General features: G+C 32.9%; 2 protein-coding genes across 2 annotated transcripts; both read right to left on the bottom strand.

Moving 5' to 3' along the window:
• Nucleotides 1-1,157: 1,157 nt before the first annotated feature.
• Nucleotides 1,158-2,522, bottom strand: LOC122609921 (clavaminate synthase-like protein At3g21360). The gene is made up of 3 exons (XM_043782869.1): nt 2,157-2,522; nt 1,799-2,052; nt 1,158-1,503 (listed from the first exon to the last, which is right to left on the bottom strand). Exons 1-3 carry the CDS (start codon nt 2,520-2,522, stop codon nt 1,158-1,160), a joined length of 966 nt encoding a protein of 321 aa, XP_043638804.1.
• A 3,725-nt stretch (nt 2,523-6,247) lies between these two features.
• Nucleotides 6,248-16,250, bottom strand: LOC122579410 (protein decapping 5). The gene is made up of 8 exons (XM_043751583.1): nt 15,888-16,250; nt 14,492-14,592; nt 9,489-9,560; nt 8,491-9,411; nt 7,225-7,296; nt 6,956-7,150; nt 6,709-6,819; nt 6,248-6,629 (listed from the first exon to the last, which is right to left on the bottom strand). The coding sequence occupies exons 1-8, from the start codon at nt 16,039-16,041 to the stop codon at nt 6,471-6,473; spliced, it is 1,785 nt and encodes a 594-aa protein (XP_043607518.1). The 5' UTR covers nt 16,042-16,250; the 3' UTR covers nt 6,248-6,470.
• Nucleotides 16,251-16,459: the final 209 nt, after the last annotated feature.

Here is a 16,459-nt window from a genome sequence, read left to right as displayed (position 1 = left end):
TAAAACTGATTTTAGATACATAAAACTAACTTTTGTGAGAAATTTTCCATTGCATTCTTTTCTAATATTGAAATACTTGGGTCTACTTTATTGTAAAAAAATGTTTTTTAGTTTTTCATTTACAAATATTTAGAAAAATAAAAAGGGTTTTTATTTTCTAGAAAACAAATAAAAGTTTGAAAACATGTTCTAATTAGAAAACTAGAAAACATGTTAGAGATGTGAGGGGAGAGGATGAAGGAAATGAAAAATGAAAATGGAACATGAAAAACAAGAAAAGAAGTTTTTAAGTTTTCTATTGAAAAGTGGAAGATATTGTTTTTAGTTCTCTTGAAAAACATTCTTAGAAACTATGATTAGAACGCGTTTTTTCTGTTTTTAATATTTCCTTGGAAAACAAAAATGAAAAAACAATGGATGTTTTCCGCAACCAAACACTTACTTGTGATGTCGACATGAGGATATTTGAAACATTTAATTGTTCAGATTATTAAAAAAAATACGAGATTTTTTCAAACTTAGGTTATCTAGAAATTATGAGTCTTTTCAATTCAGTTATACGCGATCTAAGAAAGATATCTTTGAGATCGTTTAAGAATCTAGTTAGCTATATCGGTGCTTTCGTAAGGTGATTATATATCCAAGTAAGTATAATTGAACTAAGCCAAGTAAACTATGTCTGGCCACTAGCTGGGACTACAATAATCTAAAACCAGGGGCGTAGCTATTAAGGGGCCGGAGGGGGCGCCCGATCCCCCTAAATTTTTTTTACAATGTAAGGGTATATTGTTTTCGTGTAGAAATTTTTTGATATACTCGGTTTCAACCTCCCGTTTACTCGAAAAATAGCGTTAAGGAAAAAAAAATTTAGATCCCGACCACACTAAACATTTTCTAGCTTGTCTAAAACTTAACATTATCAATTATCTATCATTAAACATGCAATATATATAAACAAAAAGCAGAAGAATTGAATGAGAACCACATATTATTTAGTACCGGCCTTTTAACATCTTAAATAAACGTAGGATATACTTGATGAATTGAGATATATAGTTCAAACCAGTTTTCTTTATCTGCATCCATTATGGAGTACTTTTATTATTGTTATTATAATGGCCTTAGATCACTGCAATTTGGTTGCAACTCAAAAGATACTATTTGCAAGTAGCAACCAAGACCTTTCTAGGAGGTAGAGATGGCCTTCTCCCATGAAGAGTAGCATAATTATCAAGGAACAACACATCTCCCTTTTGCCATTTGAATTGGATGCTTTCGTCTTCAATTATTTCTTCACATCTCTTCACTATGTGCTCTGGTATCTCGGTTCCATCGGCCATCATCGCCGAGCTGAGTTCCTTCCCGTACATTCCAACCAGCGTGTTAAACCACATTCGCCTCCCCTTCCTTCCCTCAAATACTCTAGTTAGCGGTCTCGGGCCTAGAATGGTCTTCACACCACCGTTGTCTAGCCATTCCACATCCATTCCTAGTGCCCTTGCCCTATTAATTGATCAAGTCACAATATATGTTTAAAATAAAGGTTCATATAAATTAGATATTTAATTATGCATCCCAAGCTAACAATTAAGCTAGCTAGTAGCATATACGTACTGTATGTACAGTCAGGATTCAAAATTAAATTACCTGTAGCACGTACAAATTTTGTTATCATTAATTAGTATGCTCGTATCAGCGTAAAAAATAATGATAACGACAGATTATTAATTAGCATTTTTACGATTATTAAGATGTTGTATGTAGTTCATAAGCTCTTCACTTGTGACATAAAAAACACCTTTTTTCGGCTTCTTGTTGGTCAGTAGTTGCGAACGCATCTTGCCAGCCACGGCCTCTCATGGAGGTAGTATTGTCATTGCTGAGAGCGGTGAATGTGTACTTCAACCCCTTGGCCTCAACTTCTTCCACAAACTCTGGGAACTCCTCTATCATTCGTTCCGTGACCTTAAAGCTTGGCACAAATGGCGTCTCCCCGCCCTCTGGGGGCGGTATCTCACAGAATAGTATCACCTTCTTCGGAAATTCCTTTATCTGTTCATGATTAACATGATGATATCGATCACTTTCATATTCATATATATATATACTACTTTTTTTATATATCACTAATTGGTTGGGCGCGCACTTGGACTTACCAAAACCATTTCATGATGGTAGTAAATGAATTCGGAAAGAGGGCCTTCATTAGCAGTCCAAATCCTTCCGTGTATATGGGTTCGTGGGGCAGGCCCCACGTACCTTATGTCCTCCCAATCAAAGGCCTCGACGATGTCATTGAACTCGACTGCATTCTTGACGTCAAATCCACGTACAAGGACCGCACTGTTCTTGGTGACCATGTCATCGAACCATTCCTTGTTGTTCTTGAGAGTCTCGAGTAGTGACTCGATTCCATTCTTGGATGGCTCGGGTGGGTTGAGCACCAAAGGCAAGGTTTCTCCATCTACCAACTTCTCACCTTCACATTTCCCTACCTTAAATTCTTTACAGTTGTATTCCATGTTTCACACACTCAAATACTTGATATATATGGTTATCGAATATATACTACTTTAGATTGGATTGATATATATTTATAAGAAGTTGGCGCAAAGGGGTATATATTTGTTTGAACGGCAGCAAAGGGATGTATATATAGCGACAATGGCCGGCGGATCCACATATTATTTGCATTTTTTCCTTGTCTTTCCATATACTAAATCTGGAATATAAATCCAACAAGCATACATATATATTACGAGTAGTTGGGTAACACTCCGATTAGAACACTTTTAAAATAAAACCGATGAGAACACTTAAAAACATTACTTTGATGCATTAAAACTCCATAAAACTAACATAGTGCATAACTAATTATCATTATTTAAGTGTTTAACAACACATTGATCCGTCAAAATCGAAAAAATCACGTTTTCTGTTTTGTGCATCCATCTTGGATGCATATTCATCAAAATGATGCATACAACAAAAAACGTGATTTTTTCGATTTTGATGGATCAATGTATTGTTAAACACTTAAATAATGATAATTAGTTATGCACTATGTCACTTTTATGGACTTTTAATGTATCAAAATGTAGTTTTTAAGTATTCTCACCATGTTCTTATTTTAAAATTGTTCTTATTTGATTGTTCTCCACGAGTAGTTTAGACCCGTATAACATATATAGTTAAATTTAAAATACCTAATAAATTATTACTCTCCGTCTTATTAAAATTGTCTATGTTTAAAATTTTAAAGTCAAACTTTATCAACTTTGACCATAAATATTTTTATTTAAATTATTATTAATGTGAAAAGATGTATTATATTTAAATTATTATTAATGTGTTATTTTTAAAAAAATATTAATTCAGAAGATGATATGAGAAAGTAGAATGAATGAATCACATGCACATTTCATATAATATTAGAAATTAATATCATTAGAGTTAATTTGTTTATTATAACACTGTAATTAATATATTGATTTTGTAATCTATACTATATTATAAAACAAATCCAACTTTCAACTATTAATTTCAACAATGTATATATTATATATTATATTATATTATATTATATTATATTATATTATATTATAAAGTAAATTCATTTTTCAACTTTCAATTTTTCAACAATGTATACATGATAATGTATGATGTACCATACATCAATGCATACAACTTTCTCCCCCCTCCATAAATCATTTTATTTATCTAATTCTTTCAAAAAATTTATCTCAAAAACCGTACATCGATAAATTCTAAAAATTATATGGGTGTTCTTAAAATTTCATGTTCTTTCATTAGAAATGTCATTCGATATACTTTCAACGAATTTTTAAATCCGATGACGGAGCTCATACGGCTAAAGCATTTGGTTATGACACTCTATGACATATCACCTCCTATGACCTATCATATTCTATGACCTATCACCCTCATCATTTTATCACCGCAACGCGCGAGTACTTGCTCTCGCTTTTATATGAAAAAAAACAAAGTCATGAAGTCATCTATGACTTAGCTTGTAGCGAAGTTAATTTCTATATATATAATCACCCATCCATTCCATTCGTTAATACTGAGGATCATGATCATGATCATATCAAAGATACTGATTTGTCTTTATTTATGTGACGAGACCATTACAATTAAGACACTTCGTATTGGTTTTTAACTTTTTATGACTTATTTCATTGGTTTAACCCTCATTTTGTCTTACTGATTTGCGCGCATGCATTGGAAACAAATATTCTCTATATATGCGGTAGTAATGAAGTAGTCTCTCTTAATTACGATAATGTTAGTTAGTGCCAATTAATTAAGCATTGGGCCGATTAGTTGGTTTCAAAACACGGTTGAACTGATCATGATGTATGCTCGAGGTTATTATATATGTGGGTTTAATTTAAATGGTCAAACTATGGTATGTTTGGACTCTCCAATTCACTATAAACAATGTGTTGCCCAAATAATGATGCTATCTATGCAATGCTTTGTTTAGGTAATGTGTTGAACAATACCAGACCAAGAGTAAATGGTCAAACTATGGTATGTTTGGACACAACTAGTATATTTGACTCGTACACGATGTCTGGTTTGACATCATTTATTCTATTCGATATATTGATTGAGGGGTTGGGTATTGTAAAACAAGTATTAAAGTAAAACAAATAGGACAAGATCTTGACCCTTAGATCATGGTTAAATTGATGCACGAAGATTCACGAAACAATTGATGTACGATGATTTTTATGATGCACGGTGATTATCACTATATAAAAACCTATTGTTTTATTTGTTTTACATTAATACTTATTTTATATTACCTAAAACCTATTGATATATAAGGATCGTATCCAAGGATCTATAAATGAACCTAGATCGAGCTAGAAAAAAATCTATAGACTAGATACAACAAATTATACTATCATAAACTATTTATTGGAAACAACGATGAATATTATATAAATAAACACAACAGATTAAAGTTATTATTAGAATAAAAAAAAAACATGCAAAATTATATTATTGAAATAACATATCTTGTTAATAAAATATATTATACATAGTTACAAAAATTATATAAAGATACCAATAAACTAGATAAATAAAAACAAAGCCCGAAATTTAAATAGGGTATTTAGCGACATAAAATTACATAAATAAAATATATAATTAAAAATAAACATTATAAAATAAATATAAACTAAATAGTTAAGAAATAAAACATAAATTTTTGTACTTATAATTATTTATTCTGGTTAATTTTGTTTACTTTTATGTAGTTTTTTTTATTCATCTTTTATTTGTATCAAACAACAAAATTTATATTTTTTCCAAATATTTATTATTTTTTTCCTAACTTTCATTCGCTATGATTTATTCCTATATAAGTATATATCAAACACCCCAAAATTTTATCAAAAATCAGGAATATTTTAAAATGTATTAGATCCAAGAAAAAAATGATAGGATTCAACTTTAAAAGTTTTGCGAACAGATATTCGATCATGATTCCGTTGTCCACTAACGATAAAAAAAAATAATAATAATAAATAAATAAAAATAAAAAAAATCTAAAACAGATGCAATGTTAGCAACATTTGGCTAACAAAACGAAAAGACAAAAGGAAATCTACAAATAGAAAACACATATATGTAGGTTTTAGGAATCTTAAGTAAGAACGAATGTGTGTGAATCTCTATAATAGGTTTTTTTTTGTTTGCCACTTACTCTTTGTTAGTTTATCTAATCTAATTATAAAAACTTTTATTGTATTCTAATTCTAAACTTTTTTAATTATTATTATTAATGTTTCTAACATGCTACAAACAAGTAAACATTTGATGTAAGGCCCAAAGTTATGATCACATCGTTGATTTAGTTTGTATGTATCAAACTTTATCCCATCTTTGTTATCATGTATATTTTATTTTGACCATTTTTATTATTGTTATACTTATTTTTTCCCTAGGAATCTAGGATATGACCAATAACAAAAATAAGAGTTGAATGCACACAATAAAAGTTTTTAGAGTCATACACAAAGATGCAAAAAGAGAATTAATCCCTCTATTTTGTATCATTCACATGGGATGTCTTTATTTATATTCCCATTTTTTTGTTATTCCTCTATTTTGTATCATTCTCTAACTTTCAGAACTCTTTCTTTTCATATAAAGAGGTTACAACTTACAACTGACTCATAATGAGTTGGTAAAAATGAACCATAAAGAGTTCCTGAAAAAAGATTACCGATCTCATCAATTTTTATGAACTTTTAGAGACCAGTCTACAAATATCAAACATCCAGAAATAACCCAACTAATCAAAGTAACAAACCATACCATAAGGAAGCTAACATTCACTTTATTTTAGTTCTCTGAAAAAGAAAAAAAAATCCTTCATATCCTTCCCATTTGGTATGTACTGAAACATTTGTAAAATCACCAAGAACACTTCAATAATCATTGGTTGCATTTGGATTTCTTCCACCACGACCCCTCCCACCATAACCATACCCTCTTCCATAATAACCACCACCTCGAGAACGCCCTCCACGGTAGGGCCCACGCCCACCCCTTCCTCCCCCTCGAAACCTAGAAAACTCTCCAAATGTCTGCACGATAGAACCAAAACACATGAGCATGGCTAAAAAAATCCTACTACATGAGAAAATAACCTTGAAAAGTGCTCACCTCTGTATCTAGTTTCATTTGTTCAGAGAATCTAGTTCTTCCATAATTTGATTGACGATCAGATGTATTGCTAGATAATGAATCAAAAAAATCGTCCTTGCTATAAACAGGCTGAAAATGACAAAGTAGCTTTAAGTAGAGATTCATATAATGAATTCATTTTTTATAACGCAAGTGTTTGCAATTATTGGGGTATGGGTGGGTAGCCTGGGAAGGGGTTATAAAAATGTGCAGATAGCAGCCTCACCTTGGCATCAAGTTTTGGTATATTGGGGTCATCTTCCTCTTCTATTTCGTCCTCATCAGTAGTATTCCCATCTCTGTCCTTTGAACTGGACCGGTTGCTTTTTCCTAAGGTACCCCAAACTTCATCCTTGTTAAATTTCTCATTCATTGCATTAAAATCAAACTCCTCCGTAAATTTCATCACTGGTCGTGAGGCCTGAAATATATGAGTAGAATTAAAAATACACATAATTATGCCACAGTTTACACAAGTAAAAGGTATAAAATTACCCCAGATCCTCTGCCTCTTTCACGTCCTCTGTAGCTATAATTTGGACGATTATGGTAAGCACCTCCATTGGGCTAAAATATCAACAAAAATGACATAAAAGAATACATCAGATTCATTATACACTTTCAAGCACCCAAATCTATTTAATGAAATAGTAACTCGTTTTTACTCTTTCAAGCAAACTAAAATTAAATAAATCCGAACATGCAGTAACTCTGATGAAGTATGGTTGAAGTTCATCCTAATTTAACTTAAGACCATCTTTAACCCTCAGTGTATTCCCGGCGTATTGATACAAAAACGCTGAGGTTTCGGCGTATTGGGTTACGGGAGCCGGTGTATTGGTCGGCGTTTTCGTTCAGTGTGGTGGCCAAAGCGCTGGAGTAGGCGTATTGGGTTTGTTTTCTTGCGTGGGATTGATTTTCTTTTTTCTTTTCTTTTGTATCAATACGCAGCAGCCACTGGCGGATCCAGCTTATACAGATTCTTTAGATATACTGGGTTTTATTAGTTTATAGCTAAATCTAAAGAAGATGAAAGAAAGATGCTATAAGTGTATTTTAATGGAGTAAAATGGAGTTCAACTCTCCGGTTGAAGATGATAAACCAAGAAGATGAGCCCCACCTTTATTACTTATTACATTCAATTTTAACCTTGATAGTTTATAAAAGTTCAATATCAACCCTTTTGCTTTCTAGTTTATACTGATACAACCATATGATTAATATAATTTTGGAACGGTAACTATGTAATTAAAATTTAATTAAAGAAACTCTATAATCTTTTATTTAAAACATGTATATGTATAATGACTGTATAAGATTATATCAGTATTACTTATCTGGTTATGGAGAGTTTAATACAGTTAAAGTTATTTAAAACATGTATATGTATAATCTTTTATTATAATTAGTGAAATGTGTTTTTTAGTTTATTAAAATATGTTTTTTATTTGATATAATGTGTTTTAATAATAATAACATAAATTATGATGTGGTACCAATAAACTGAGAATTCAGTGTGGAGGTTAATGTTAAAACTGGTTCAGTGTGGTGAGTCAGTGTATTACTGATGTGGCATCAATAAACTGAGTTTCAGTGTGGTAGGTTAAAGATGGTCTAATATCAGGCTATACACTTCAGTATACTTTAAACAAACACATTTGCCGTTCACTATTATTCCATACAAATAAAAATTGAAGAAATATAAGAAATAAAAGTATCATTATAGATTATTGCAATTATGATTATACGAAGAAGCGTACCTTTGAAGAAATTTCTGCTTGAGGTGGTAATGGCAATATTGGAGGCTGAGCTTCAGTAGGCACTGGAGCAGGCACAGACGGTGGTGATAAAGACACTGGTGACGTTTGAATCACTTCCACATCATTATGAGCTGCTGGTGGGGATGGGGACGGGGATGGAGATGAAGCTACGGTAGCTGGAACAGACTGCAGTAACTGACCTGGAGTTACTAGTGATGGTGTGGGTGTGTCAGTCGGAATCAAAGGCGGCCCACCAATAGATGATATAGGTGTAGACGTGCCCTGGTAAGAAAACCTTGTACCAGGGAGCACATTAGGCATCATTGGAGGCTTAGTGACATTTACGTCACTCATGACAGCAGAAGGCTGTGGCTGCAAGCTACCACTTAGTGGTGTAGGAGCCACAGAGTTGGATGATCTATTCTGCATCATAGTTGGCAAGGAAGGCAATGACGATCCCAATAAAGAGTTTGAGGGTAAAGTGGCTGAGCTGGTAGATGTCGTTAATAAAGGAGATGGATATTCAGATAAGTTTGGAGCAGATGCATTCGGTGCACCACTTGACAAAGATGAATTGAAACTAGGATACTGCATTGGTGGTTGTAATGAAGGTGGCATTCCTAATCCCTGTGGTGGTCGGGGCAATGATTGTTGATGCAACTGTGGAAGTGCATTTGGTGGGGCATAGTATCCAGGCCAATACATCGGCATGGCAGGCCCACTGCTATTTGTATTCGGAGGAGGTGGTGATGGACCCCACGGCCCAACATTCCCGCCAGGTTGGTACAAAGGCAGCCCACCTTGAAAAGCGGACCCAGGGTGAGCGAGATGTGGGTTATAGGTACTCGGTGTAGAAGAAGAGTCACTGGCAGCAACAGCAGGTATATTGGAAGCTGTTGATGGTGGCCGAGGATAATGAGACTGCAAAGAAAATGATGTTCAGACTGCTTATGAAATTATAGCCGTTGCATGTATTTCATAAATAAATTTCTAATTACCTGAATAATGGCAGGATCACTGTTTATGGGTTGTGTTGGTTGAACAGGCTGAGAAGATTTCACCTGAAGATCCTGCAAAATAAGGAAGTAACTTCAACATCTTTGGTGTCTGGCAGTCAAAATATACATCACATGATATTAAAAATGATACCTTCTTAATGCCTCTAGACTCTATAGTATGAAGTGTGATAACGAAAAGAAACTAGTGGACAAATGCATGGGCAATCATCATTGTAAAATTGAGTGCAAACATTCATTTAACTTCCACTTTTCCTGACAAACGGCCCCTTGAATGTTAACTATTCATACGACTACATTTACATGATTAAGTTTGCCTAATCAGCTTAAGTAAAGGATGTTACTTTACTACACCCAAATCCCAATCACTCAACATATGGACCTGGTGTTCCTATCAATAATACATATAATTTTTAGAGAGTTTAACAATGGTATCTTAGTTTTCAATTACAAGTGCATTTCACTACTTATTTTGACTAATTTCCAGTACACATCAAAAGCAATGCAATACTAAGTAAAACTTTAATCACAGTCTAACGAATAGGTGGTGTTCCAACAGAGTATAATTCATGTAAGCTCCTCATAAAATTGGGATAATACTAGTGCAGAAGAACACAACATGACAACATGTTCCTTAGCCTTGGTGAAACATAATCCCTAAAGCTCTAAAGCAAAAGTCACATTCTATGTTCAGAAAGTTCAAAGAGTAGATTCTCACCTCCCTTAACATTCTAATATGAGAACATCTTTCCTTGGAAATTTATCGTATCCTTAATATTGTTCATTATCCAAGCTTGTATGGATTATTTTTCCTCCAACTTTGTGTTCATTAATACAAAAGTGAAGTTTTGCATATCCTCTTGACGTGAGGCATGATAAAGTTAGAAACATGTCACTCAAGGTTTAAAAAGGCAGAAACGAGCCTCGAGGTGTTTTCCCTTCGCCTCAAGAGACGTAAGCCTCGAGGCGAACCGAGGAGTAAGGTCGAGGCGATAATTAAAAAATATATAAAAATCATGTATCTAATATCTTATATTAAAAAAGAAAATACTAAACATCAAATAAAGTTTATAATCAATCAAATAACATATATTTTTAAAAAAATATGGGTAAGGTAAAAATTCGGCAATAATAATAAAAATTATATTAAAAACACTAAAAAATCTATTTAAAAAATTCTAAAAAATTATAAAATATAAAGCATGTTACATCGTATTGCATATCAGTGTTTATAGAAATATACATTGAAAACCATTTTAGTTGTTACAGCTGTATTCCAATTAACTAATTAATATTAAATATACAGTATATCAAAAGATTTGCACCAATAGAGAGTTACACTAGTTGTTACAGGCTGAGCTGCATTCCACTTTGTATAAATTATCATGTACTCGTACTTTAATTGTTTCTCTCTCTCCTGGCTTTCACTTCTCCTTCTTCAACTCTCACCACCATGTGAAAAAAATCAACGCCGCCGAATATACAGTCTAAATTCACCCCATTCAAATCCTAAATTTAAATAGAAACGATTTGGAAACTTGGGGAAATTGGAAACTTGCATCACAGATCTGGATCAGCCCATTCAAAAAAAAAACGCCTCGGGCCGTTTCTCCGCCTCATGCGCTTCTCTACCGCCTCATCAACCAGAGGCGCAAGCACCAAAAGACTACCCTGAGGCGCCGCCTCATACGCGCTACAAGACCGCTTCGCCTCAAAACGCGCCTCGAGGCACGCCTCGAAACCGCTTTTTTAAACCATGATGTCACTAATTGAGATTTTGGGCCATACCATATATAGGAAACATGACTTTACTTGGTAATATCACTTTTATTAGGATATACGAGTATTATAAAATTTATTTTAAAACTACACTTAGAAGATAAAACTTATGGGTTTTATATATTAGAGTCATTTTGGGATTTCTTAGTTGAGTCTATTTAAAGACTCTCCATTATGTTTCGTTCAATCAGTTATCAATTAAAAGGAAATTTCTGCTGATTTATCCTGATTATCAGAATTATTTTCCAAGGCTCTAGGTGTCTGCTATCAATCGATTCCAAGCTTGTGCTCTGCATGACATCTTTCAGTTGGCCTACTCTAACTCTCCTCTATAGCATAACAGTCTTACAAATGGAGCAAACATTATAAGTTCACCATTATATGCTGAGCATTCATATGTTGCTAGTAAGCTAGATACTAAGACGGTTTTAAATTGTAACATGCACATAATGAAAACAGAATACCTATCACTACTAATACTCCACCATGAGGATAACTCTGTCCAAGTACTTGCATGTTAGTCTCAGGCAAGGTAAAGTGAACAAAAACACTTGTTGCTTTGGCCTTGAAAACATCATATGTAAAAATTATCAAAAGATAGTAGAACGATTTGATTTAGGTTTGACTTGCCACGCAAACAATGTAAAACTGAATCTTGGAAAGCACTGATAAGTCAAATTTTCGTATACTTATGCAAACTTCATCGTAGACTTATTGCCTTATATATAGATATATGGTGTCCAAAGATTTGTCAGTAGAGTCTTCTAATAAAAGAAAATAAACCTTGTTATAGTTCCTTCCAGATTAGTTGCTTGTGTGTCTACTTTCTAAATGCTTGGATCACCAATTTATTTTATCAACTTTGAGTTATTTCAACTTTAAAAATAAGATCAGGTAGGTACAACAAGTGCATGCTCGACAACACATGGATTGTGTTCTGGAATGTCATAACTAATGAGCTATGCAACATTTTTGTGATTTAAATAAAAAATTTAAACTTTGGCTTATATATCATCAATTATTGTGTTCCCTATACATATTACACAAAAAATGTTAAATAGTAATAGGGTGAAAGATGTTATGATCCAATTACCCTATTCATGGTTCCATGTATTAGCATGTCCATTCTCATTTCTAGTTCATGAATTGACATCAAAAGTTCATCCCACCTAAAGTCAATATCATGACCGACACATAAAATACCGTATTCTAATTGAGGGAGATAATAAAGAGGGAGAAAATATGATAAAAAAGACTGATTTCCCTGTTTAAAAAACTTCTACTTCCAAAATCCACATCTTTCAGAAAGATTAAAAAAAAAGTACTTTGCTTGCGTATCCTTTCTGACTCATAAGTCATAAGTATAATCCAAACTTCCAAAGTTGCTTCAAATCATCTATATTATGTATAAATTGACGTCACATTATCCAGCCTCGTATCTTACTTTTAAACTTTATCTAAGCTCATTCCAATACCTGAAACAGTTTCAAGCAGGTCTTCCTAGATAGCATAACACGTCTTTACTTTGTTTCCTCTCAAGTCTTAATAACTACTCGTATATATTAGGGCCCAAAAGGCCACAATATGAGATATAATCGTAGAAGAAGTATATAAATTAATGTAGCTTGTTAAAACGAACACATGAAAATTTCACACACACTATTTTTATTTTAACCTAAGCTACAGCTTCTATTTCATTTATTCAGAGAAACCACGCTAAAAAAAGAGGTAGATGCATTATCACCATTAATAGAGAACATGAATACATTCCTGTCACATAATTATCACTCTACTGACACCATCTAAAACCTTAATCTCTTTTTTTAACTATTTCACAATGGCTCAAAACAGATAGCTCTTATTTAGAAATCCTCATATTCCTTTTCTCCTTTTCAAACTCTTTATAAATATCTCCTCTTTTTGTCATATTTGTTCAACAAGCGCGTGGTTCTCCAAAAAGGCAAAAATGAAAAAGAAAACCAAAAGACTGAGAACTTTCTTGTCCCGGAGTTAGTTTAAGTAGCCATCAATATAGATCTTCAAACAACAGAGGACACCATGTGAAGATTACCTTTACTATAAATGCCTATAATTTCACCAGAAATATAAACTATATTGAGTTAATTAGATCTATCCCATTTAATTTGAACCCTCGGTAGCAAGCACCATTCCAGATGATTTTTTTAAGCTGCCTATTGGAACAGGCAAATGGTCAGCCATACTGATTCAAACATGAGTGGTTAAACAAAAGTATAGATTGAAAAAGGGCGGCGACATCAAATAATTTGCTATATTTGATCAAGAAGATCTTGGTACTGCCTAATTCCATTTCTATTCCTAGCCTATACATAAGTGACAATTAGACAACAATGACAACCTTAAGCGAAGCCTAAATGATATAATGATGTGATGCTAAATTGATAGATTGCTGCAATGTCTAACCATCAAAGCTTACTGCAACCACCTTCACTTTTCATATAACTTACTACTTGTTTCCTAGATTTCTGCTTAATTGTCCATGCTCTCCATCTTTTTTGACTTTTTATGTTGATTAGAGGAGTTGAAATATGAAAAAACTTACGTCAAATTTAATGAGGTAAACACTTGCCATATGAGTGAACACTTTCCATATCCCAATGCTATTATTATTGATTTCAGAGCATTACTGTTGATTAATGTTTATTTATTACTAGTTGGTTATGTTAAAATGCAAAGCTAAGTTGTTAGCTTATTGTAATGTTAGTTCGCTTAGTTATACATTTCCACTATATCTACTAAATAATCAATATCAACCTTCGATTTATCTTTATTCAGAATTACAACAGTAACTTATGGAACTTGAGAACTTCTTTAGTAATCAGCTCATTACAAGAAAAAAGATCTCATTTAACTGGCCTTAAATTTTGTTCATTAGGTATTACATTTATATACGACTATACGAGTCTATGTTTGTACCGAATGATATTAAATATTACAACAAAACGCTCAATGGACATTAAAAGATTCACCTAGCATTGTTTCAAAGCACTAATAGATAGCATGGTCTGAGACAAATACCAGTAGCATTTTATTTATTTCTTTTTAATAATAGAAAGCTGATATGAAAACTATAATCATATTCAAAGATCATGGAATATGCCTTCCTAAATCCTAACTATAAACAAACACCTAGAGAAATAAAAATCAAACATGTTTCGATCATTTACCTTGATATCGCTTCCGCGGAACAATATGTACTCATAAACCTTGTCACTGGGCATGACTTGTGGACCATCTTTTTTTCGCCCTTCAGTTCCAAAAGATCGCACTGCATAGTTTCACTCAATCATCAGCTTTGGAAAGAATGGTTGAACCAAAAAATAGAAACAAAAACAAAAAAGGACCTATCTAACAGTAGCAAAACAAAGCAAGCATATATGAATTTAAACAAGCATAAATTTACAATCATTAATTTAGTTTCCAATACTTATCTATACAAACTCCAATCTTGCGACTTGTACTTATTTATCATGTGTAATTTGTCTTTTCCTGGCCAAACATTTGTAAAAGTCCACATTACCAGTAATAACTGTAATAAAAAACTTATTTTTCAGCTCCTAAGGGAACGTTCAAACACAGAGTACTTTAGTAAGCATTAGACAAAACCAGAAATTCAAATAAACTAGCATTTAGTCACATAAATGAGGATTCAGCAGAACCGTAAGCAATTCATCTCATTAATTCCTTTTAGCAGTATTACCTTATGTGAGTCATGAGCATACAAGACATATCGATATCATTTTAAGCAATAACTTTTTGATTGAAAAATCACAAAATATTCATTCAAGTTAGATATGTGATATGTCATACATCAACATGTTACATGTCAAGTATAACTGAGATGTTAATCGGTCTATACTATATACTTAGCTGTATGAAACGGAATGAAATTTACACATATTACCCACTTTTGTGTCATAATTACATATTTCCCCAAAGCATGCTTTAGAAGCATTGTATTTATGCATTGAAAACTTGCACTTTGGGTAATATGTAATTGTGTCTCAAAAGTGGGGGACACATGTAAATCTTCCAACATTTTGGAAAAACCTTAATCGATCAACATAGTTGTGAATGCCTAACACCTACACATCCACCGACACGGCTTTAGCACCAAGATTTCAACTTCGCATTTGATCCACCTCACTCTTATCCTATTCCCTATGACATTATCCTGGTCTCAATTGAAGTCCGCCCACCCTAAATACTGAAAGACCACATTTTTTTTCTACCTATATAAACACCGGATATCCTCTACACTTGATATAAAACTATATATAATTATTACGCGTATATGTATAAGAAAATCAAAACTAGCACAGAACAGTACATATCAAGATACTAATAAAAAGAACTACTTTCTACTTACAGTGTGTGTGTATATATATATATATACAATGTATCTACATCCTAGTCCTAATTAACTTTCAAAACAACAAAAAGCACCTAATTAGGGTTTCCAAACCATAGGCAAACGGAAACTTTTAATAACTAATTTTTTACAAAATATAAATATATATATATATATATATAGAGAGAGAGAGAGAGAGAGAGAGAGAATACCGCTAGTTAAACCGATGGAGGATTCATCGGTGTTGATATTATAAAGAATTCCTTCATATCTAATTTCAGATTTAGAAGTTAAACTAATTAAACTTCCTATATACGAATCCGCCGTTGAAGATTTTGAACCACCGCTACCTTCAGTCGCAGCCATAACAACACTCTCTCAATTCTGGCTGTATGTATATGTGATGATGATGATAATTTAGGGTTTGTCTGTATCTATCAGTTTTTTTTTTCACTCTATCAAAGAGTGTGTGTGTGTGTCTGTATTTGGGGATCTTTTTTATTTATTTGTATATTCGATTTTGATTTGAAACCCTATGTTTTGTTTTAAAAGCAATTTTAGCATTTGAGAGAGAGAGAGAGAGATTGGGCGTGCGTATTTATATATTATCCTGATCCTCTCACATCAATTATTTCCCACAAACAAAACGGCCCAATATGTGCAGGTATCTTTTCTTTAAAAATCCCTTTTTAGGTCCAACGATGACTCGATCCACATCCGACTGTCTATTCAGAATGTGAGGTATGTATATGATTCATTTGGATGTTTAATTTATAGGATATCC

The sequence above is a fragment of the Erigeron canadensis genome, chromosome 8 (assembly GCF_010389155.1).
Source record: "Erigeron canadensis isolate Cc75 chromosome 8, C_canadensis_v1, whole genome shotgun sequence".
In the NCBI taxonomy this organism is placed as follows: Eukaryota; Viridiplantae; Streptophyta; class Magnoliopsida; order Asterales; family Asteraceae; genus Erigeron; species Erigeron canadensis.
This window is presented reverse-complemented; position numbering and strand designations above follow the sequence as displayed.